Genomic DNA, 23,137 nt, shown 5'->3' on the forward strand with positions numbered 1-23,137 from the left:
GGGCCCATTATGAAGTAGCTTAGCCATAGGACCAGATGGCAGTATCTGGTGCTAAGGAGAGTATATTGGACCCTTTCCCTCATGGAGGAGACATCTATTTGAGACGATGTCTAGAATAGACACTTACTTTGGATTTTGATTCTCTTTTCCTGACTAACAGGTTCTGCCAGTAGCCTCAATAACAGGATTACCTTATATGCCTTATACATCATCATGCTATCCCATACAATAATGTTTCTGACTGAGGAACTCACTTCATAGAGAAAGATTAAGACAACGGATCCTGTGGGAGGCACTGGTCTTATTATCTATCTCTCATTATCCAGAAAGAGCTGGCTTTGTAGATTAATGACTCAGAGTGGCAGCTGAGAGACATTCCTTTGGCAAGGTTGGGGTGCTATCTTGTAGGATGAGGTGTATGCTCTGAACTAGTAATCATTAAGTGATAATATTTCTCTCACTGCCAGAATGAATATACAATTTTAGGAACCCAGCAGTCCATGTCAGAGGATTTCTTTTGCAATCATAGCTAATAAACCACTCGGACAATTTTTGTTTCCCTTCCTTATAACTCTAGCTCTGCTAGTTTGGAGTCTTAATATCCAAGGAATGTGACAATTTACTTGGAAGCTGAAACAGCCACATGGCCACTTGAGGCTTTCATGCTAATGGGTGAACATGTAAAATGTGGTCATGGTGTAGCCTGGGTGGCTGATCCTGATGAAGACAGTCGACTACTGCTACACAATAAAAGGAGGGAAAAATTTGGATGGACCCCAGAGAAATCCTCTGACACTACTGTATCCATCTGAAAAATTAATCAAAGATACTTTAAAACCTATATATTAAGCATATATAAAAGTCCAATTTCCAATGTCCCAGGAACATGGGTTTTGGTTACTCCATTGGATAAAGAATCTTAATGAGCTTAGGGGCTGGTTGAAGAAGAACTTTATAGGTAATGTATGGTAGAGAAACTAAATCACAAATAGGTTTGGCCCCCTGATCAGTTGCAGAAACAAATACTGTAGCCGCTACCCTTGCTTCCTTGCTATCTAATATATGCACTAACATATTTTACATATTTTTACTAATTTCATTTCCTCTCCTTATCCTCCACTGCTCAATATAGCATGTGTTGGTTGTGGGTAACTTTATAATTTAGTCCACTGGCTAGAGAATATTGAGATGGGATTTCAAAAGAACCAGAGGGAGACTGGATATAACTAAGAGATCTAGGACTAATGGAGTCAATGAAGAAATTTTCAGCTGTCTTCCTTGAGAAGGGATGAGTGGACTTTGGTTATATGAGGGGGAACTGCATTGTTAGGAGAAAAGCTTTTTTTTAAGTGCAGGTATGGAGAGAATGGTGTAGGAATGAGTTTGGGAAGCTAAAGGACTGTAGCAGACCTTTGCTGTTTATAGACAGCCAGTATTTGAACATCTCCTCCTACAATAGAGGCCAAAAAGGGGAAGACATTCCCTCTTTCTGCTGCATGTTAGAGACTGACGCTCAGGCATTCAGGTGTTTCTGTCGTGGACTCGAAGCTTGAGAGAGTGATGTGAAAACACAATAATGTTTGAGGTTGGTGGAAGTGGTGGCTGTCAAACTGAGAATCCAAGTGCTATGACAGCATATGCCCACAAACTTTTGAAATCACTGCAAGAAGGCTCCATAATGACAAATATGGAAGGGTATTACTTTTGGTGTTTCCTCAGGCTGCAGAATAATTTCACATCAATGATACACTTGCAGAGGTCTTTCTGCTCCCTAATACTTTGAGACTTCACTGGGTTAAGAAGATAGATGGATAACTCTTTTTGCCTTTGCTAGGAAATAAAATAGGGCACATATATATATTCTCCCTAGTTATATTCTCTGTCTCCATCCTCTTCCTATTTGCCCCAGCTTTCTTTCCTCCCTCTTCCCCACCCTCCACCTCCACATCTAGGGACACTTCTGACTTAAGGCCATTCAATTGCAGAACGATTTTGACACTGACCTAATCCACAGGCACCCTGCTCCACAACTGTGAGGATAACTGCTGCTGTGCTTGCTCAGCCTCCTTTGAACGTTCAAGTTGCCAACACTAGTCCTACTACAGAACACCCATCTGACCCTATACAAGGAGCAACAACAGGAATAGTTACTAAGCCTCTAGCCCAGGATATCATGGAAAGTAACCCATACAGAGATTAAAGTATCAACAAAATCTTCCTATTTTAATTATTTAGGGGATTCAATAACTAAAACAATTGCTTTATAGCAGGTTTTCATGTAATCAGATTGAATTTGCAGGGTAATCGTTGCAAACTCTCTGAAATTTTGATTTTAAAGGCGCCTGCTTCTAGAGGCAGGAATAAAACAAAGCCTGGGCTGTCTTATTCTTGAGATGGGCTTGGTGAAACAAAATGTCTGGAAATGACATAATTTCTAGTTGTCCTATTTTAGCAGTGAAAATCTACAAAACAGCAGAAACCATGCAAGTAATTCTATGACTTCTAATTAGCCTTGGTGATAAATTTTTGTGCTGATAAATAACAAAACAGAGAAGAAATTCTATACAATGGCTGAGCTGTCCACAGTTTCTTGGCTCTCATATATTAAAATTAAAAAGAAAAAATAGAGTTGTACTATAACTGGGAAGAGCACATGAGGTTCACATTTGAGGTTAATGTGAGTCACATATGTGCTAAATGCACAGGTTTTATACATATATACACTCTGAGCAAACATCCTAAAACGTGTTCAATAGTTATGTACTTTGTACCTCGACTTCAAAGAAAGGTCTCCATTTGGAACACTTTTAGGGATAAGACACAAGAGAAAAAAACTTAACCCTAGATAGATACTGCACATAAACTAAACTGTCAATATTCCAAAGATCTATTTTTCAGCATTTGCTTCCTAAGTCAAGATACTGTTTAGACACAACAAGGTGATTATTTGGGCATGCTAATTAAATAACACAGGGTAAAAAACCTTTTGGCAAAATCATTTTGATCTAAAATTATTATCTTGAATAAATATTCGGTATACACATAGAAGCAACATTAAGGAAATAATGATGAAATCTGGAAGATAAAATGATAGCTTTCATTATACTTGAGGGAGTTATGTGATACCTTTTATTATTTTATTTTAGCAGACTCTAATTTGGGAGTCTGCTACTTATTAGTGAATAAGGCCATCTGTGGTCTTATGCAAGAATGTTTTAAAATAGTAGTTAACTATTACATATTACTGTAATATAGACAGTACCATCTAACAGGTCTACTAACCCTAAATGAATCATGAGAAGTGGACGGAGAGAAATATGCAAACTGCTGAGACTGGATACTAGTGGGTTAGGAACAGTGTTTCTATTGCTCTTCTACAGGATGCATGAGACGAGCAAAGAGAGACATGGTGGGCAAGGGAGACAATGCAACAATTTTATTACTGATTTCATCTATTTTTTTCATCCTAACTCCAACTAGAAAAATGCTTTTTAAAAACCGGAAAAGCACAAGAAAAAATCATTATATATAAATCTACGGAAGGGAGGAGTAATATCTACATTTAGAAGCAGTAGAAGGCATCGTAAAGAACCTATTAACAATTGTATCATACAAAGTGCAAAAACTTCTATTTGTAAAAAGCTACCAGGATAAAGACATCCAATGAACTAGCAAAATTAATAAAGCAGATGAAAAGATTAACTTGTATATATATATAGTAATACATATATATGGGAAAAAGTGATATCATATAAAGTTTTAGGTGTGTGTGTGTTTTTAAAAAAATTTTGGTAAGGCTCTCACACAAATCTATAAGAAAAATATTGCAACAGAATGAAGCCTAAAGGAAATGAAAGGACAAAAAAAAGAAAAAAAGAAGACAATAAACAAATATATGAAAAAAAGTGTTCAACCACACAAAAATCAAGGCATACATTAAAACATTAAAACAACAATAAGGAACATTTTCTCTATAACATATCAATAAATAACAACAAAGGAGGATGCAGTAAAATTGTTACTCTCATATACTGCTGGTACTTCATATACAATGGTGATAACATCAACTCGTACAGCCCTTTTGGAAAGTAATTAGCAGTGAATATGAAAAGCTATAAAAATGTCCACATTATTTGACTCATTAATTTTAAGTTTGGAACTCTGTACTGAGGAAATAATTCTAAATAAAGAAAAAGTCATAATAATAAAGATACATGATTATTTAACTGCAGGAGAAAAATACAATGGAATAGCCACATAACAGAATTATGCAGACATAAAAACTTATAATTGCTTAAATTTTAATGATGGTCATTGCTTAAAGGATAAGAACAGATTTTTCATTTTTACATACTTACTGTTTTCTAAATTTCGAAAATGGTCATTATATATTTTGTAAAGAGTTACTTTTGAAACTTGCTTATAAGTTCCATGAGGGCAGTGAATCCTCAAATATTATGAAAACTTAACATGAATATTAAAATATACACAGGTGATAATGTTAAAGGGAAAAAATATGGGAATAAATATGGATATAAAAAATAAACATTTAGTGGGAAATTACTGGAAGAAAATTCTCAAAATATTAATAGGGTTAAGATGGCAATATTATACATTTCCTCTTTCCTCTGTTTTTTCCCCCACATTTCTATAATGTTATACTAAACTTTTAGTACAGATTAAAACTAAACATGATTAAATATGCACTTTTCATTATACTACAATACAAACTAATTTGACACGTGCGAGGAGTAGAAATACAATATACTGCTTACCTCCCTCTCATCCATATTCAACCACTGCTTTGGATCTTCTTCAGTAGCCAGAAATGCTATCAATTCCAAAGCAGTCAGGCGAGTCTGACGTCTTGATGAGACGAATATCAACACAGGTTTGGCTGGAGAGTGGCTTCTAATTGCTGTTGAAAAGTTGTGGAAAATAAAATGGTAAGCCACTGACACTAGAACCTGAATTTCATTAGGATATCAAATGGGTACATGAAAGCTAACACTGTAAATGATTTAAGTGACTTCTTACTCTGGTCATGAAACTTAGCATTATTCCAAGTACTACACAGAACTGACAGCATACTGGAGAAACGACAGGACAGGACAGGTTGCTGGTCCTACCTAAAGGGGCATATTGCCACGGACAGGGGAGATTCAACTATGTTGACTCCCAGTTCTGTTCTGAGCTGCCAAGGAAGGAGACACTTAAAAGCTGAGACTCTCCATTAATAGCTATATACGGAGGCTAATCGTAGGTGGAGTGTTCTATTTCTGAGTTGTGTTTCTGGTTGCCTAACCAGTGATATCACAGGGTTAATTGCTCCTGGGATCTGGAGAGAGAGTCAAGTCCTGCAGGGTGATGAAAACTAAGAAAAGTCACAAAAAATTCCTTTTATTTTTGCCCTGTTACCAGCAGATGGAAAAATTAAGAGTCTGTAGCAATAAACTAGTCAGAGAAGTCAGAAGAATGTTTTCCCTTTGTTTTTCTAAAAATATATGTGTAAGGTTTCAAGTGGGAAGATAAAAAAAATGTAGAAGAGAGAGGAAGGGAGTGCCATGCCTGAACCTACATCTGAGTGATGGCACATGGGCAGTAGACACACAGAAGATAAGACGGGCAGTTTGAAAGCTGGGTAATAAGACTGAAAAAAAAATTGCTTAAGGAGACACATAAATCATTTGACCTAACTAGAATTAAGGTTTCTTTGCTATACATAGGTTCCAAAATGCTGATAAGATGGCAGAAGGAGAATTATATTATTTGTACAAACGTCCCTTAAAACAGTCAGAGATATTTAAAATTTATATATAAAAAGTTCAATCTCCTTGTAATTTCTTGTTTAAAATGTGAGCTGCAGAATTTCTTTTTATGGGCTAAGAAACAAGGTTTAGAATGGAAATGTTTACATGACATTAACTATATTTACACCCTAGGAGTGAGAAATAAAGCTATCATAAAATCATATTTCTAAACTCAAAGAAATATAGTGATCCACTCCAGGTACAGTAAACAGTTTATAAGGATAACCGCCATACTAATACCATATCTAGAGAAGTCTAAGTATTTCAGTTATTTACTATTGATTTACATAAAACAAAATGCTTCATTTCAATCATTGGTATGCAATCTGCCATTCCTTAAACAGATATAAGCAATCTCAACAATACATACTATGAAAAATAAGCTCATTTATCTTATTTCTCACTTACTGTTTATCAGAATACTATAGAATGTAAATGGCAATGCTTTGATAAATCATATTAGAGATACACTGTTCAAAATACACGTATTAGTACAATATTGGCATCATTTGTACACATAATCATGAATGAATCTGTCTCTTTTTTTAAACTTCAAGATTTAATGGATTTTTGCTGCTGCAAGAACAGGTGTGCCTGAACAGCTCACGGCAGATTTATTGTTCATTAGTGATTTTGTACAATGCTTCTGTGGAGGTATAAATAATCTGAACTGCCAAGACTGGTCTCCAGTTCACAATCAATACTTTGATTCTGTCATAAGGCTAATTACAGCAGCTAAAAAGTCACCTCACAACTGTCACCTCACAATCAACAGCAGCTCACATTAGAGAATTTATTTTGAAGGTTATTTTTAATTGATATAATAAATATTCCTTATGCAGCCTAAACAAAACATGTTCCAATAAAATAGGAGTGTTATTCTTAAATCTTTCCTGCTTGTCTAACTTGTTAGGGCAAAGCAAAACACAAAAACAGAATCATTGTAAGAAAGTACCGAAATTCGTAAGTTTTACGGTTTCTGGCAAAAATTAAGATTGTGTGACTTTTCTTTTACTTGCAGCTTCTACTTATCATTTGTTCAAGCTACTAACTACCATAAGAAGACACCTTAGGAATGAATTGATTACTTTTTAAAATCACATACATTTATTCTACTACAAAGATATTATCATTTATGAAATCTCATTTTCAATAGTTAATACAACACATATTTATATTCCTTAACAATTAAGGTAAATAGTTTTAGATATATGTAGAAGTTGGAGCAGTATCACCCTTTCAAAGAAACCCAAATTATTTAGAATGCATTCAAAGGCTACCATAAAAAATGGTTGCTATTTCATTCCAAAAATCTAAAACTTACCCTGAAATGTAGGCTTATTCATACTAGCCATACGAGGACAGTAATGTTGACCTGGGAAGCCTTGAATGTGAACTTCCAGTGGAACTGGGCGTACTGATGGTCGGAAGTTGAACAAGCCCATCTAGAGTAAAAATGAGAGAGAAATCATTTTCAGTTTTATACTTAAGTTTATAATGTTATAGCGCCTCCTTAATGTGGACACCTAAGCCATCAGTATTAAAACGCCTGATTTATTGATCTTCTACATACCTGATGAATATTGAGCCAGTCAGCAAGGTCTCTGGCATTAGCTAATGCAGTAGATAGTCCAACTATTCTAACAGGCTTTTCTGTGTGTGATGAGATGAAATTTGTTCGAGATACAATGACTTCTAGAACAGGGCCTCTTTCCTCCCCTAGGAAATAGGAATAATGCATGTTAATCGTTTAACAAGCCCTGATGCTGCGTGTTGCAGGTAGGAGAGTTGAAGTTTGTAAACTTGCTTCAGACACAGTGGTACCCACCAAGCAGATGGATCTCATCTATGATGAGAATAGTGACTTGCTTTACATAGTTCCTATTCTGCCAGCTTCTGCTGACTCCATCCCACTTTTCTGGTGTGGTGACGATAAGGTCAGCCTTGGCAATGGATTTCATATCTGGAGTCACATCTCCTGTAAGTTCAATAACTCTGGAGAGGAATAAAAATGATCTCTTTAACTTTTCAGGTAAGACATGACCTTGTAAAGGCAAAAACATATCTTTCAAAATAAAGTTTTATAATGCTTAAAACTGTTTTATCTCCCTTTGACTTCTGAAATTTTCTGAGTTGAATCCAAAATATATGCTTAAGAATTCTAAGATAATTTCTTAGATAAATTAAGAAATTAATAAATAAAAAGTAGGACATATAAATTCAAATCACTGACAATCTGTTTCATGCAGATATGCAAATGTGTCAAACTTTGATGATGTTTACATAATCTCTGCTTTATATGATTTTACAGAGTTGAACTCACATCTCCTTCTGTTTATGCTGGAATAAACACCTTTCTAATGAGGAAAAGTGTTAACTTATTAAGACAAAAAGAGGCACTTATTAAGAATATGATTATGTGTAAGCTTCATTTCTTTTCTTACTTTAAAATTTTCTATAGATATTATAGGCAAATTCAAATATATTAGGACATAAGAAAGCTGGGACAAATATGTGCCACCTCATTCTGAGCAGATAATGATAAAGAAGGAAATCTGGAGGCTAACTCAAAATTTTAGGTAATCATTAAATAATTTTTACATTTGTTTCACCACTCAAAAAGCAAAAAAAGGTCAAGATTAGTTTCCTCCAAGTATAGTGTTCCCAAAGCTTTTCTTTATTTTTATTCATTTTTTATTGTAACATTTTATTACTTTGAATATGTAATATATTTCATGTATTATGGTTCATGTAATATGCAATCATGTAATATGGTTCAAACACTATGTAGTGAATAGTCTCTGTAACATGTCTATTTTCCAGTCACTCAGTTCTCATTCCGAAGCAACCACATATTTATATTCATCACCATTTTTTAAAGACAAAAGATAGAATACTTTATTTAAAACATTATTTTACAGTAACTCTGGGGACCATTTCTTCAGCACATAAAGAGCTCATTCTGTTATGGAGTGATGCGGTATTTTTGCACTGTGCGAATGTACCATAATTAATTTAGCAATACTCCATTGGACACTCAGGTCACCTGCAATTTTGCTATTAAACACAACGCTACAATGAATACATTGTACAATATTTAAATATTTTTTAAAAGTCATGTTCTTCAAAGAATTTCTGTTTATTGGTAAATGATTTACATGCAAATTACCTTCTAAGTGGTTTCTAGAAGTTACTCTGAATGATATGAAAGAAAAATAGATATAACCCATTTTCCTTCTGTTTTAGAATTTCAAAATTTTGAGAAAATTATCTTGCCAATTAAAAGTATTCATATTAAGTAATTTAAGGGATTTCATTTTTCAATCTTAAAACAATGGGAATATTGACAACATTTAAAGGTAATACAATACCTTTAAATAAATGACTGAAAATTATAAAGGCATTGAATAGTTTTATGAAAATCTTTTATTTTGTTAGTCCTTTTAGATTATTCAAAGCGTATCTTCTGAAAAAAGTATGAACTTACTTTTTACCAAGTTTTTCTTCTATTCTAACTTTCCAATCATCCATTCTTTCACGTACCAGGGCTTTCAGGGGCGCAATATATACCGCCTAGAAGCGGGGGAGGGGAAAAAGACTCTCAGGAAAACAGTGACAGCATTTTCAAACAAAGGCAAACTCCATAAAATTTATCAAATATGAGAGTGTGGTTTTAAAATGTATCTTTTAATACTGAAAGACTTAAAATTTTAACTTAATGTGAAAACGTCATTAACTTACTCAAACTACATTTATCCAAAGGAAGACAGAATTATAACACATCACAAAAATATTGACAACAAATTTTAAAAAGCACCAGAAGTATTTTTTTTTAGGTACATTATAATGAAATTATCTTTGGGCATAATGTGAAAAAATTTAAAAATGATGAGACAATACACATATAGAGAAAATCAGAGTTCTGATGTAAACAAAAGTTTTTCCTGGTATTATGATGAAGAGTTATCTAAGTTGTAACTCTTTGAAGAAAAAAGTTACTGATTTTGAAATTCTGAAGAGAAATAATCCAGTTGTTTAAATTTTAATGCAGATTTTTGGAAGATGCCAATTGTAAATTTTAGGTGTTCTATCTTTTTTTTTTTAAACAACTCGTCTTTAATAATCCAAACTTACATATAGATTATTCACTGAAAAAAATTCTTTTCTTTATAAAATGTTCCAAATCTAGAGTGGAGCTCTACTGTTGCATTCACATGTCTCCTACTGGATCAATAACCACATAACAGACGGAGAAGCAGGAAAACTTAAAGCTCAGCAGGGCAAAGTCACTAGTTAGAAATCACTGAAAAAGGAAGTTAAAGCATTTCTGAAATCATAAATGATGAGGAATTTAGCACATAATTCCAATCACAACATATGAATTAGCTTTCTTGAAAAATGTTTCTAACCTGAGTACTTGCCATTTCAAGAATGCTTAAAATCAATACTTATTTGCTTCCCAGGTTACTTTATATTAACTAATGATATCATAGACATTTGAAGAAATATGGAATAAAAACTGCCTCTGTATTTTCTGTGTATAATCAAACTGTATTTGTTAAAGTATTAGCTTTTTCTTCATAGTCTAAGGATTTGATTATGAATCATTATGAATCTTATAAGTATGGCTATGAATTAGGTATCTTACAATGAAACTGCCTCTGAATTGTAGCTATCTTACAATGAGGAAAGGACATATGAGCACCAATATGTGCATTAGAAATCTAACTAGAGGACTCCGAAGGTTAAGGTAAATTACCTTGTGGCCAGTTATTCCAATATTCATCTGGCCCCTCCTGGAAAATTCACTAAGAGAGTGAGTGACAAATCTATTTATTGAGCTCTGCCAGTATATTTAGAACTGGCTGGTTTAGAGATTATGAACTGTCTTTCCTAACTGAATGTAAGCGTGTGATTCTTTGAAACAAACCTTTGAAGTAGGGTACTTGTTGAAGACTCTGAAAATAGCTAATTCAGCTGCAACAGTCTTTCCCGATCCAGTGGGTGCTCCAAGTAGGACATTACAGTCTGTGTGATACAGCGTATGAAATATTTGTGTCTGCACAGGGTTAAAGTGGCTGAAGTTGTACAGCGCCTCATATGCTTCACATCCCAAAGCCGTGACTGGTAAAGGCTGAAGATCCAGTAATTCTGAAAAGATGCAACAGGTACTGCCATACAATAACTGGAAAATATGTGCAACACTAAAAGCGGTCTCTTAGGAACAGACTATAACAATCCTTAATTCTTTAGAGGGAAAAAAGCTTATCAAAAATTTTTATATACTAGTTACAGATCTTTTTTAGCTCTGTTAACACATTTATAATATGGACATACTAAACGCTTTTCTGGGGGGTGTTCCCCATAAGCCAACTATAATGCTTTATCTTTCTCTTCCAATCAGGAAAGTAATTTGAATGACAAGTGGTATGAAAATATGCATGTTATAGAAGAAAACTAAATCTATTCCAATTTGTAAAAAAAGGAAAACTATTTGCAAACTTCAGTACTAGAATAGTTACTAATAACAAATGACTTTTGATCTGTTAGACAATTGACCAAACCAGAGTGGTGCAGTGAGCTGTTGCTCTAGCCGATGTAAACTAAACCGGACTTACAATAGTTCCAGGAAGAAACTTAGGTGGGAGTTTTAAATCCACTAGGTAACCAAGACCTACGCTGAGAAAACCCTGAGAGAAACTAGATTTAGTTGTATCTCATTAGGTCGACTAGAGGTCCAGGGGATTAGAAAGTCAAAATGATTTAGAGAAATAAAGTTATATTAATATACCTTTGAATTTGACAGACCTTGTATTTTCCCATAATGCAGAAAGGTATCAGTTAGAAAACCAGAAGGCAGCTTTACTCATAGGATTATTTCATAGGAGATGACTCTACTCATTTCAAGTTTGAGTGAAAAGGAGGAACAATCAGTAAGGGGACACAGTGTTCCGTATCCTGAGTTAGATCTTCGTAGTAAAGTTTCAAAATGGAAAGTATAGAGAATTCTCTTCTCAATGTACTTAAAGTATTATCCTTGCCCCACTGCTCCACTCTATTACATAGGTAACTGAGCGCTAACCGCATGTTTTCGGATTATAATCTCCTAAATTTTCTGTAGCACTGAAAATCAAGAAGGGAGGAAGTCTTAACTTGCAATGCTAATCAAAGCATAGACACATTCTTTTTTTTTTTTTGAGAAAGATTAGCCCTGAGCTAACTGCTGCCAATCCTCCTCTTTTTTGCTGAGGAAGACTGGCCCTGAGCTAACATCTATGCCCATCTTCCTTTACTTTTTTTTTATGTGTGGGACGCCTACCACAGCATGGCATGCCAAGCGGTGTCATGTCTGCACCTGGGATCTGAACCGGTGAACCCCAGGCCACCAAAGCGGAACATGTGAACTTAACCACTGCACCACTGGGCCAGCCCCAGCATAAACATACTCTTAATAAAGACCAAAAAACCCATTTTGTTATTTTTTGACAACGCATTGCTTCTGTGAAAGATGAAGATTTTCCTTGGTTGATTTAGGCTCAACAGGATGCCTACGTACATAGATACTTTGAGCCAAATAGGATCAGGAATCATTGAGGTTACATCAGGCATTTTTAATATCAATTGAAACGTCATGGTGGTGCATTTATTGCTTTTTAAAAGGTAGTCAGAGGGGGTTGGCCCAGTGGCACAGCGATTAAGTTTGGCATGTTCTGCTTCGGTGGCCCAGGGTTTGCCAGTTCGGATCCTGGGTGTGGACCTATGCACCACTTGTCAAGCCACGCTGTGGCAGGCGTCCCACATATAAAGTAGAGGAAGATGGACATGGATGTTAGCTCAGAGCCAGTCTTCCTCAACAAAAAAGAGCAGGATTAGCGGCAGATGTAAGTTCAGGGCTAATCTTCCTCAAAAAACACTGAAAACAAAAAAAATAAAAGGTAGTCAGAAATCAACTAATTATATAAATAGGGTGATAGGTGCATAGCCACTGAGCAGAGAAGTGATTACATGAGCATTAACATACAATGTTAATACATATTAAAATCAAGTACTGCAGTCAAAGAGGACTAGTAGTGATGTTGGTAGCATATATTTTAAATTAAAGCACAAAACATTTTTATGTATTTTATTTAGAGATCCTTGATATCACATATAAGAATATTTGAAGAAAGACAACCAGAAAGGTTCTCGTCAATAAATAGATAAGTAAATACTGCAATCTCACTATTTTTCTATGTTGACAAACTTTTTAGTTCTGCTCTCTCAAGATATCAGAGTGGTATCAAGGGTCGTCTAAAGTATCTCTCTTTAAGATAATGAACAAGGTACACATTTGATAAAAATGGCAAAGATTAAAGTCACATTAATGCCTTCTTTCATTTCCCAAAGGATGGTCAAATAATGTGCTCACTAAAAGTAGTAAGAAGTAACATTTTTATTTTGAAAAAGACAAAGAGTTTGCCTTTGGAAGAATTATATGGAAAAGAAAAATGGACTTTCATTTCTCTATAAAGTAAATTAAGGACCTCTTGAAATCAATACTTATCCATTATGAATTCTCCATGAGAAGAAATAAACTTAACACACTAATTAATTAATAGATTAGTATCAGGATATTTTTGATTTTATAGGGCACTTAAAGGTATCATTATAAACATTTATCCACGAAATTCTGCTTCTTCAACAAGTCAAAATAGAAAGGTACTCTGCTCATATTATGAAAATTTAAAATGGATTCTTGTCAGTTACAATGATGAAAAACACTCTTTTATGATATTGCAGATTACCATACCCCATTTTATAATGTTACTGTGGAGAACTAGAACTAATATAAAGGTACATACTGTTCATAGGACACAAATTGACTCAAGGTATACATGAATCCATCCTGGAGTGATATTATAACAGGACTCTTTAGTATCAGCACTTTTTTTTTTTTTGAGGAAGATTTGCCCTGAGCTAACTACTGCCAATCCTCCTCTTTTTGCTGAGGAAGACTGGCCCTGAGCTAACATCCGTGCCCATCTTCCTCTGCTTTATATGTGGGATGCCTACCACAGCATGGCTTTTGCCAAGCAGTGCCATGTCTGCAAGCGGGATCAGAACTGGCAAACCCCGGGCTGCCCTGAGAAGTGGAACGTGTGCAATTAACTGCTGTGCCACAGGGCCGGCCCCAGTATCAGCACTTTTTTGGTGTGGAAGCACACCAAATGGAGGAAAAAATCCTACAATTCACTTTATTAATTTAACATACTAGAAATACGCTTAAGTAAATGGTAATAAACACAAAGAAAAAAGGATATCTCCAAAGTTTTACAGAGAGTACAGATTAAATGATAAACGATACTTGCAATGAAAAAGGAAGGCGATATGGAGAAATTATAATGGTTACATGTAAAAATAGAGATGAAGGCAAAGGAACACAGAAATAGTCTCATGCTTGTTAGAACTATTAGAATTGAACTAGGCTTAGTAAATGTTTTTAGAATTCAAATTAACAAAAATTAAGGCCCATCATTAAGTTCTACAAAACAAATACATACAAAGATTTGATTTTGAAGTCTCTTTTCAAACTATATTGACAAATAAGTTGGATTTTGATTCAGATTCAGACAATTTTAAAGCAGACACTTTCAACATTAACTAAAACAACAATTTGGAAAATCGATGATTCAAATTGCTATTGGATATGTTACCTGTATGGGGAGGATGTCTCTCTGGCAGAATCAGGTGTTGAAAATTGATAATACACACAGCCTCAGCTCCCAGCCATCTATCAGACACTGCTCGGATGTAGTATTGGGAAGGCAAAGGCTCAAAGATAGGGATTGTGAATACCAGTAGCTGAGCTTCTTTACTAAGGACCTAAGGGGAGACAAAGTCTAAAATGAAGATGGATGTTCTAGCATTATAAAAGTCTTATTAAGCTATTGTTAAGACAATAGTATCTATAGCAAGATACACTAAAGATAAAGAAAGCATGTTAGATTTCTAAATAGCTGAGATATTCAGGTACTTCAGAAACTTGTGGGGAGTCTCCTTCTGAGGATACGTGATATAACCAAGGGTAAAATTTACATTCAATTTATATTATTTACATGCGCATATCATCATGTATTAACAGATTACCAATTCGATTCATCAGAATTCCCCAAACTTCATTCATTCGATTACTTAATTATTTCATGATTTTTACTAAATTATTTACTTACTATTTTTCTTTAATTCTATCACTACCTTAAGTGGAATAACAGAATCACTTGGTATACATAGAAGGTAATCATAAAGACATGCAATAAAAAAAAACATTGCTATGAAATTCTACTGCTGCCCACCCAAAGCTCTCAGCCTGAAGCTTGCTTTCTCTGTGATAAAAAGAGAAATTAGGACTGAAGCAAAGTTCGACATGCTAGCTTCAAATTGAGTCTTTCCCTTGGAATTTATAGAGAATTAAAAAAAAAATGCCCCTTCCACAATATGATTCAATACCCTTTAGTACTGTTTATGTAACACCTAAAGTTATTATTATTTAATTTTATTTTTAATATTATTTAATATAATATAAACCCATTTACATTACTCATATAATTAATATAAACCTATTTAATACATTCCATTCCTCTGGAAGCCATGCCTTAAACCATGATAAAGATTACAATCCAATTTCTCAAACTAAGGTCACACTGAATATATCAATACTCTAACATTTAATTACTGTTTCCTTGTAAAGCCAAAAAGAAACAAAAAATAAAGCTTTAATGTCACTATGAAATTAGAGAAATAAAAACAGAAATTGTTATTTAGTTTATATTTTCTTTTTATGATAGTAACATAATAAGGATATAGCCACACACACATATTTACCTGTTTTTTAAGAACTATAAAATACTCTGAATGATAAATATGATCATTTGTAGGATCTTCTACCCAAATCCACCAGGGTTCTCCTACAGTCCCATGGACCTAGAAGACAAATAGTATCCTAATACTATATATATTATAACTCAAGAAAGGGATACTGTTGTTTGTATACCCAGCACCCATTCCTCTCTCTCTTTGTAAAAAGCTTTATTGATATACAATTTACATAAAGTTTACATTTAAAGTAAAGAGTTCAATGATTTCAACATATTTATAAAGTTGTGCAACATCTCCACAATCTAATTTTAGAACATTTTCATCACTGCAAATAGAAGTCTTGCACCAATTAGCAGTCAATTCCTATGTTCCCATCTTCCCAACCTCCAATCCTTGACAATCACAATCTACTTCCTTTCTCTATAGATTTGCCTGTTCTGGACATTTCACATAAACAGAATCACTTAAATATGAGATCTTTTGTGACTGACTTCTTTCACTTCACATGTTGTAGCATGCATCACTACTTCACTCCTTTTATAGACAAATAATATTCCATTGGATAGATATACCACATTTTGTGTATTCATTTCTCTCTCACTCTTTTTATTTTTTTTGCTGAGGAAGATTTGCCCTGAGCTAACATCTGTGCCAATCTTCCTCTAGCTTTTAATATGTGGGCCACAAGCACAGCATGGCTGCTAACAAAGTGGTATAAGTCCGGGCCCAGGAACCAAACCTGGGCCGCCGAAGCAGAGTGTGCTGAAATACTAGGCCATTGGGGCTGACCCTCTCTCTCTCTTTTCTTTCTCTAACAAAGCTCAGTCTTGTTTAGTATTCATCTCTCTTTCATGTGACTCAGGAGGTGACCCCATCTCCAAGAATAATTTTGATTAGCATAAGCCAATTAGCCTACAGCATCCCCCTGAAAATAGTTTGTGGTGAGGGACAGGCACATGCCCAATTAAACTGAAGGAAAGGTCTTATAGTCCATGCCCTGGGTTGGTAAAGTGGGGGTATTTCCCTCTCTCTTTAAACATGAACAAGGAAGCAAGAAAACATTTGGGAAGTGGCCAACAGCATCAGCCAAGCAAAAGGATGGAAAGATCTTGGGTGCTGAATGATATCATTAAACAGTCTTGATCAACTTTAGGGCCGTTCTACCTGTCGACATTTTATTGTGGAAGATAATATATTTTCTTGCTTAAGTTAGTTTGAGACAAGTCATGTTTTCTGTTCTTGCAGCCAAGAGCATTCTAACTGATAGAGTTAACTATAAAAACAATTAAGTACTCTATCTTATTAATAAATTAAACCAAATTGTGGGAGACTATGGATATTGACAGAAGAAAATAATGTGAAGAAAATATGAAACTTTAATGCATTTGAAAAATTCTCTTAAATATGAAACTTGAAATATGAGTTTATGGCTACATATAATTTTTATATTATGCAAAATTCTATATTTATAGAAATATTAGATATAATTTTACATCATCTAGTCCTCACAGAAATTCTGTGAGAAAGATCATTATTATTATTATACATGTTTACGGATGAGGGAACTGAAGGAATTAAAGGTTAGAACACTTTAAGACCAATGGTCAATTGGGTTTAGGACTATGGTTGGGTAATTTTAGAGCATGTTGCTGAACACAATTCATTCACATTAAAGCGTGTTAATGCCAGGTAATGCAGAAGGTATTTACTTATACTTAACTAGATCTTACAATAACCATGTAAAGTAGGCATTGCAATACTACATTTACTGATTTACATGTCTTCCCCCACTGGCTTCTTAAAAAGATGGACTGAGTCTTACTTGCCTTTGTATCTGCAATCTCTACGCTACCGTACTCTTTGCACGGTAACTGGTACGAAAACAGACCTTAAAAAATGTTGATTGAATAAGAATAAGATCCAGAGTGGATCTTCACATACATATAACTTCTAAGGTAGTGAAAGAAGAACAGAAGAAAGGGTAAAAACAGAAATAGGAATGTGATTGGAACCAAAGAAAAACATTGTCAAAGACTATGTATAGCACTGAATGTTCAGAAAGTAAAGAAAATAACTAAGAACAAGACATTTCTCATGACAACCAGCCAGTTTCAGTGATCACTGAGAAAGCAGTCTCAGCAGGAGAGAAACAGGTGACCAGGAGTGAAATGTAGAAAACTCTTCCCACAAGTCTAACGGTAAAGAAAAGAAGAGAATGACAGTTTGAGAAACAAAAGGATTTAAAAACGGTTCTTTCAGCATGGAGAACCTTGAATTTTTAGTAGGCTAAAATGAAAGAGTAAGGAGAGGTGGCAAAAATGAAAACACAAAGAAAATGAAAGAGAATTAAACGAAGTCCCTATGGAGCTCAATTCAATAAACATTGTTCAATGTTGAAATTTTAGGTTTCCTAGATGTTCTGAAGAGGTCTCACTGGTTGACATATTAACATATCACACATTTTTCCTGAGGATGAGAGTAAATATTGCTACGTTTTAATGAATCTTCAATATGAATTCTTTTTAGTGGATTTTCTGTATGCCTGGAGGACAGACGTAAGGAGGTGTAGTTGAACCTGCAGTACAGACATTTTTGCTTAACGCTGATATAGGTATTTTCTGCTTCTACCTGATCACTCCAAGTGAAATCAGGACAGATGCTGAGCGTCACTCGGAGGACAGTCCGTGTGATGGGCTGAATGGATGCCTCCATTGTAACTGAAGGAATCTGATGAACACACTGTTTGACCTTGAGTCCAATATTCACATGATGCAGCATGTGACCTGCAAGAAAAACATCACATAGAAGAAATGTGTGCAGGGAGAAAAAAAGCAATATAATCTGACTTGTAAATGGGATTTCAGAGAAGGTGATTTTATTGCTTGTTTTATGATTTGCTATGTAGAATAGTTGACATTCTTGACCTGGCATGTTTGAATATTTTGTAATAGTTAACTTGAATTAGCAATTCATAGCTCTGAAAACCAGTATCAAGGTTTCTTCAACTATTAATAGGGTTCTTAAAATTACTGAGACTTAATAGTGTTTAAACTACTATAAAAAGTTCCACTTTTCTCCTAGTTAGTTCATGACACATTATAGAAATATCTAATATTTGTGAAAACAGCCATTAATTTATTCAAGATCTATTTCAGAACTCTATAACCACGATGGGAAATGCTTTAGTAATCAAACACAAGTCACCCATCCACATCCATTTCCAGAAATCATAAAGATAGAATATGGTCAATCTAGCACAAAATTAACCACTTATACATATTTTCATAAATGATCAGATTCTCAAATACAGATATGTTTGGGGTAGAAGTGGCGGTCACAAACAGGTGTGACTAAACATTTTCCTACTCTAGTCCAAGCAACTAAGTGCAAATAGATTATATTTTATAGTATCAATATTTCTTACATGTTTGGCTCTCCAAAATAAAGTTTTTAAATCACATTTATGAATAAATTAAAATGTTTTATGTTCACTTGGATTTGAAACTAAAGTGATCTTCTTTGTTTTGATAAAATATTTACATGCTACCCTATTATGAGCACTCTCAACTTTCCTAGTTAAACCCCTCAATTCTCTGTATTTTTATTGATGCTTCCCTGCTTTCACTCTGTCTTAAGAACTGTTCTTACTACACAAGTGAAATAACTCTCAGCCACGCTTCACATCTTTGGGCCTTTTGTCAGCAGCAATCCTCTCTCTTATTTCTCTGCAGTCTGACTACCTTCATTTGTAATGTCTATCCTACTCAGAGCCTGGAATATTACCTAATTGATATATGATATGTTTGTCCAATAAAATGCTAAGGTACATAGGAATGTATCTAAGAATAATTTTTCAACGTTACGTGAAAAAGGTAGACAACCAAATGTATTTACACACTGATACCAGCTGAGTTTAAAGATAAATATGTAACGATGAAACTCCTTTAGAAACTCTGCAAAAACAGATTTTAACGTTGACATAATTTTTTGCTGTAATACTGCTGATAAATGTAAAAAAGACTTTGAAATGAGCTAAGTGTTACAAAATAAATTAAGAAATAAACCTCACTGATTAATTCTCATCATTTATAGCTAAGATTCTATCTGTAAAATACTCAACTTAAGGGTGTGACGATCTAAACTCCATTTTAACTGCTAGTTCTTTCAAGCAACTTCATAAAATTTAGAGGGACTTCTGCTTGAGTTTAGACAAATGAAAGGGAAATTTCATAAAAATGGTAAAAATTTATCTTGAGTAAGGTGAAAATTCACAGTACTTTTCTTTTACATCAAGTAAAATATTTTATTTCCACAGAACAACGCATTAAAGTATTTTTGCTTCCTTCTTACCGATTTCATCTTTCCTCATGTCCTTCAGTTTATCCACAGTAAGATTTTTTTCTTCTAATCTTGTTAGAATGTGCGGTGGTAAGACTGGAAATTGTCTCAAAGGGCTAGCCCAACCCCAGAGCCTCTTGTCGATGACTTTACTAAGATTCAGGAGCCTGTAGGTCATGGCAGGCCAACGTTTCCTCAGAGCAATTTCAAAAAGGGCACGGACAATTCTAGCTGCATTCTGAAGGAAAAAAAGAGGGATTGGTGGTTAGGTCCAATGTGCTTTTAAAAATGTCAGTTTATTATTCAGACTCAGTTTCAGAACAAGTATGTCAAGCTGCCTCCTTTAATTGTGGGCAACATCTATCCTCATATAACCCTAATTATCTTTATTATTTCTATGCAAGAATAATCGTATCCTTTCTATGTGGATGTTATCCTGGTTAATGCTCAGAGGGTAGCCTTATTTCCAAGTTCTTAGGAAACTCCACCCTACACCCCGTAAACAGGAAGGAAGTAGGAAGAGACGAGAGGAATGCAAAGCACTGAGGAGGCTGTTGAGGCCAGCTGGAATGTAAGAGACAGCCAAAGGTGTTCTTGGGTATATAGCGGAGTGATTTAACTTACAAGGCTATTTAGAGAAATGAGGAAGACTTTGGGATCCAGTCAGTGATAAAAATTAGTAAGAGAAGGGTGACAGAGGAAGTACTGATGAGTGCAGCTACCCATATTTGTAGCTCCCTATAAACCACGCAATGTGTTAACTGCTTTACAGATATTCTTTCATTTAATCTTTACAACAACTGCATTTCATTGCTTTGATAGTACAATTCTATAGATGAAGATATGAGGGCTTGGAGAGGTTAATAATTTGACCAAGGTTACACAGACAGTTAGTGTCAGAGTATCTGTTCAAAGACAGACCTAAACAATTCCAAATTTAACTGCAAGATTCTAAGTTGAGGGGTCTGAGTATAACTTTATTAATAGACATAGAAAGTTACAACGATTGAAGCCTTTTTTTCCTATCTCCACGGTTAGTTTCCATTTGTTTTGCTTCTTTCCCTCTATCATGAACTTTGCAGACTGTTTTATTGAACATTATTTTTAAAATCATGAACTTGGAGACACCTTACAATATCTAACGACATCTGTATTTGAAAATGAAGAACATTAAATCTGGTCAAAATCAGAAAAAGATTAAAGATTTTAAATAGCAAACAGACAATCTGGCTTGAAATTATGAGGTAAAAAAGATCATAAGAGTTAAGGGCTTTGGTTTTATATTTTATCTACAATGTGTATTTGTCTTTTGATAAATTCGACTATTTTGTTTCAGTATTAGAAATTTAAGAACAAAATGGTATTTAGAAGTATGAGAACAGTTCTGATACCCACTAAAAATGACAGGATGGCTCTTATTAGGCCCACAGAATGATAAACAAAATGAACACTGTGATCATTATATCTATTAAATAAGTCTTCCTACATCATTCCCAGTTGCTCTTGTAGAAACTGCCAGGCTAATTTTCCCAACTGTGTTTAAAGGATGTTACTTTTATATTTCAGAACCTACAGTTGTTCCCTAAAAGCTAAAAGAAATGGAAGGAGAAATCCCATATGACAAGACACAAACAGGATATTTTAATCTGGATATAAATTGGGTTGAAATAATGATCAAAGTTTCTAACGTGCAGTTAGTAACTAACTAGAGAAGTTCAGTATAGGTTTCTTTACAGAATCACAGAATACTTAAACTAAGGATTTATCTTAGGGGCTAAGAGAATAAAGTTTCAGAAATATAGAAGGAAGCACCGTTTTACAGAGCTGAGAGAGAGCTTGGGGAACTACTGATGGCTTAAACTTGAAATATAAAAAAACTCAACAATAATTATCTAATGCACTCAAGGATGCTAAACCCATCACAGCTATTTAAGAAAAACTAAGGATGCTTTGAGATGTATCCTTAATCTTCTGAGATTGACTTTCTGGGCACCAATCATGAAAAAACCGTAAGTTTTATATTGTAAAGCAATTCGTGTATCAGTGTCTGATAACATCTTCATAATCTTGAATCAAGAAGAAACGTGGCCAGATTATTCATCCAGAACCCAGTAAAGTTTTACCTTTTAGTTAAATCATTAACTATTTCAACATAACATCATTAGAAAATATAAAATGACAATATTACATTATTTTTTAGCAAAACAGATAAAACAAAAGAAGTTAGAAACACTGATTCCTACAGAGGCTATAGGGGTTAGAGAGCACATATAATCTTTCTATGGCAGAAACATATGTGTTCCAAAATGCAAAAAAAATTTCACCACATTCGCATTTACTTTACACAGTATAAGAAATTATCACTTGGTTTCTTTAATTAAATTATTGCATTTATTCACATTTTTTGCCAACATATTTCTTGGTTCATATTTGTAAATATTTCATTTTTACAGCTGTTTCAAAGTACTCCTGAGTATTCAAGGCTGTTAATAATTTATTTAACCAAACATGCTTTTTCTATATTAAGTCTTTGGATAAAATTATAAACACAAGATACATAGTGGAATAGTTTCTATATTTAAAATAAAATTCAGCTTTTATTTCTCCTTAACTTAAAGGAGGCATTACTCAATAAAAAATAATGAAAAAGAGGGGCTGGCCCCGTGGCCAAGTGGTTAAGTTCATGCGCTCCGCTGCAGGCGGCCCAGTGTTTCGTTGGTTTGAATCCTGGGCGCGGACACGGCACTGCTCATCAAACCATGTTGAGGCGGCGTCCCACATGCCACAACTAGAAGAACCCACAACGAAGAATATACAGCTATGTACTGGGGGGCTTTGGGGAGAAAAAGGAAAAAAAAATCTTTAAAAAGAATGAAAAAGGTATTCTTGATAAGTAAAGAATATTTTTCTAAAAAGTATGTATTGAAGGGAAACCTCTCATTTGAAAGGTAAATACTGCAAAAAAGAACCTACTTTACTTCACATGGAGGGTTTGAACATAAATACAGTCATGCATTGCTCTGAGAAATGTGTCATTAGGCAATTTGGTCACGGTGTGAACATCATGGAGTGTACTTACACAAACCTAGATGGTATAGCCCACTACACACCTAGGCTCCATGGTGTAGCCTATT

At 34.5% G+C, this 23,137-nt stretch overlaps 1 protein-coding gene across 1 annotated transcript in view; it reads right to left on the reverse strand.

The window, feature by feature from the left end:
• Window positions 1-23,137, reverse strand: part of ASCC3 (activating signal cointegrator 1 complex subunit 3) — a 320,801-nt gene that overhangs the window by 92,275 nt on the left and 205,389 nt on the right. Inside the window, exons 21-30 of the mRNA XM_008516619.2 lie at window positions 20,016-20,241; window positions 18,294-18,448; window positions 15,672-15,770; window positions 14,504-14,672; window positions 10,741-10,961; window positions 9,298-9,383; window positions 7,639-7,805; window positions 7,384-7,529; window positions 7,135-7,255; window positions 4,776-4,918 (exon numbers count right to left, since the gene is read on the reverse strand). Coding sequence (XP_008514841.1) covers window positions 4,776-4,918; window positions 7,135-7,255; window positions 7,384-7,529; window positions 7,639-7,805; window positions 9,298-9,383; window positions 10,741-10,961; window positions 14,504-14,672; window positions 15,672-15,770; window positions 18,294-18,448; window positions 20,016-20,241 — 1,533 coding nt within the window. The remainder of the gene's footprint in view (window positions 1-4,775; window positions 4,919-7,134; window positions 7,256-7,383; window positions 7,530-7,638; window positions 7,806-9,297; window positions 9,384-10,740; window positions 10,962-14,503; window positions 14,673-15,671; window positions 15,771-18,293; window positions 18,449-20,015; window positions 20,242-23,137) is intronic.

The sequence above is a fragment of the Equus przewalskii genome, chromosome 9 (assembly GCF_037783145.1).
Source record: "Equus przewalskii isolate Varuska chromosome 9, EquPr2, whole genome shotgun sequence".
NCBI classification, from domain to species: Eukaryota; Metazoa; Chordata; class Mammalia; order Perissodactyla; family Equidae; genus Equus; species Equus przewalskii.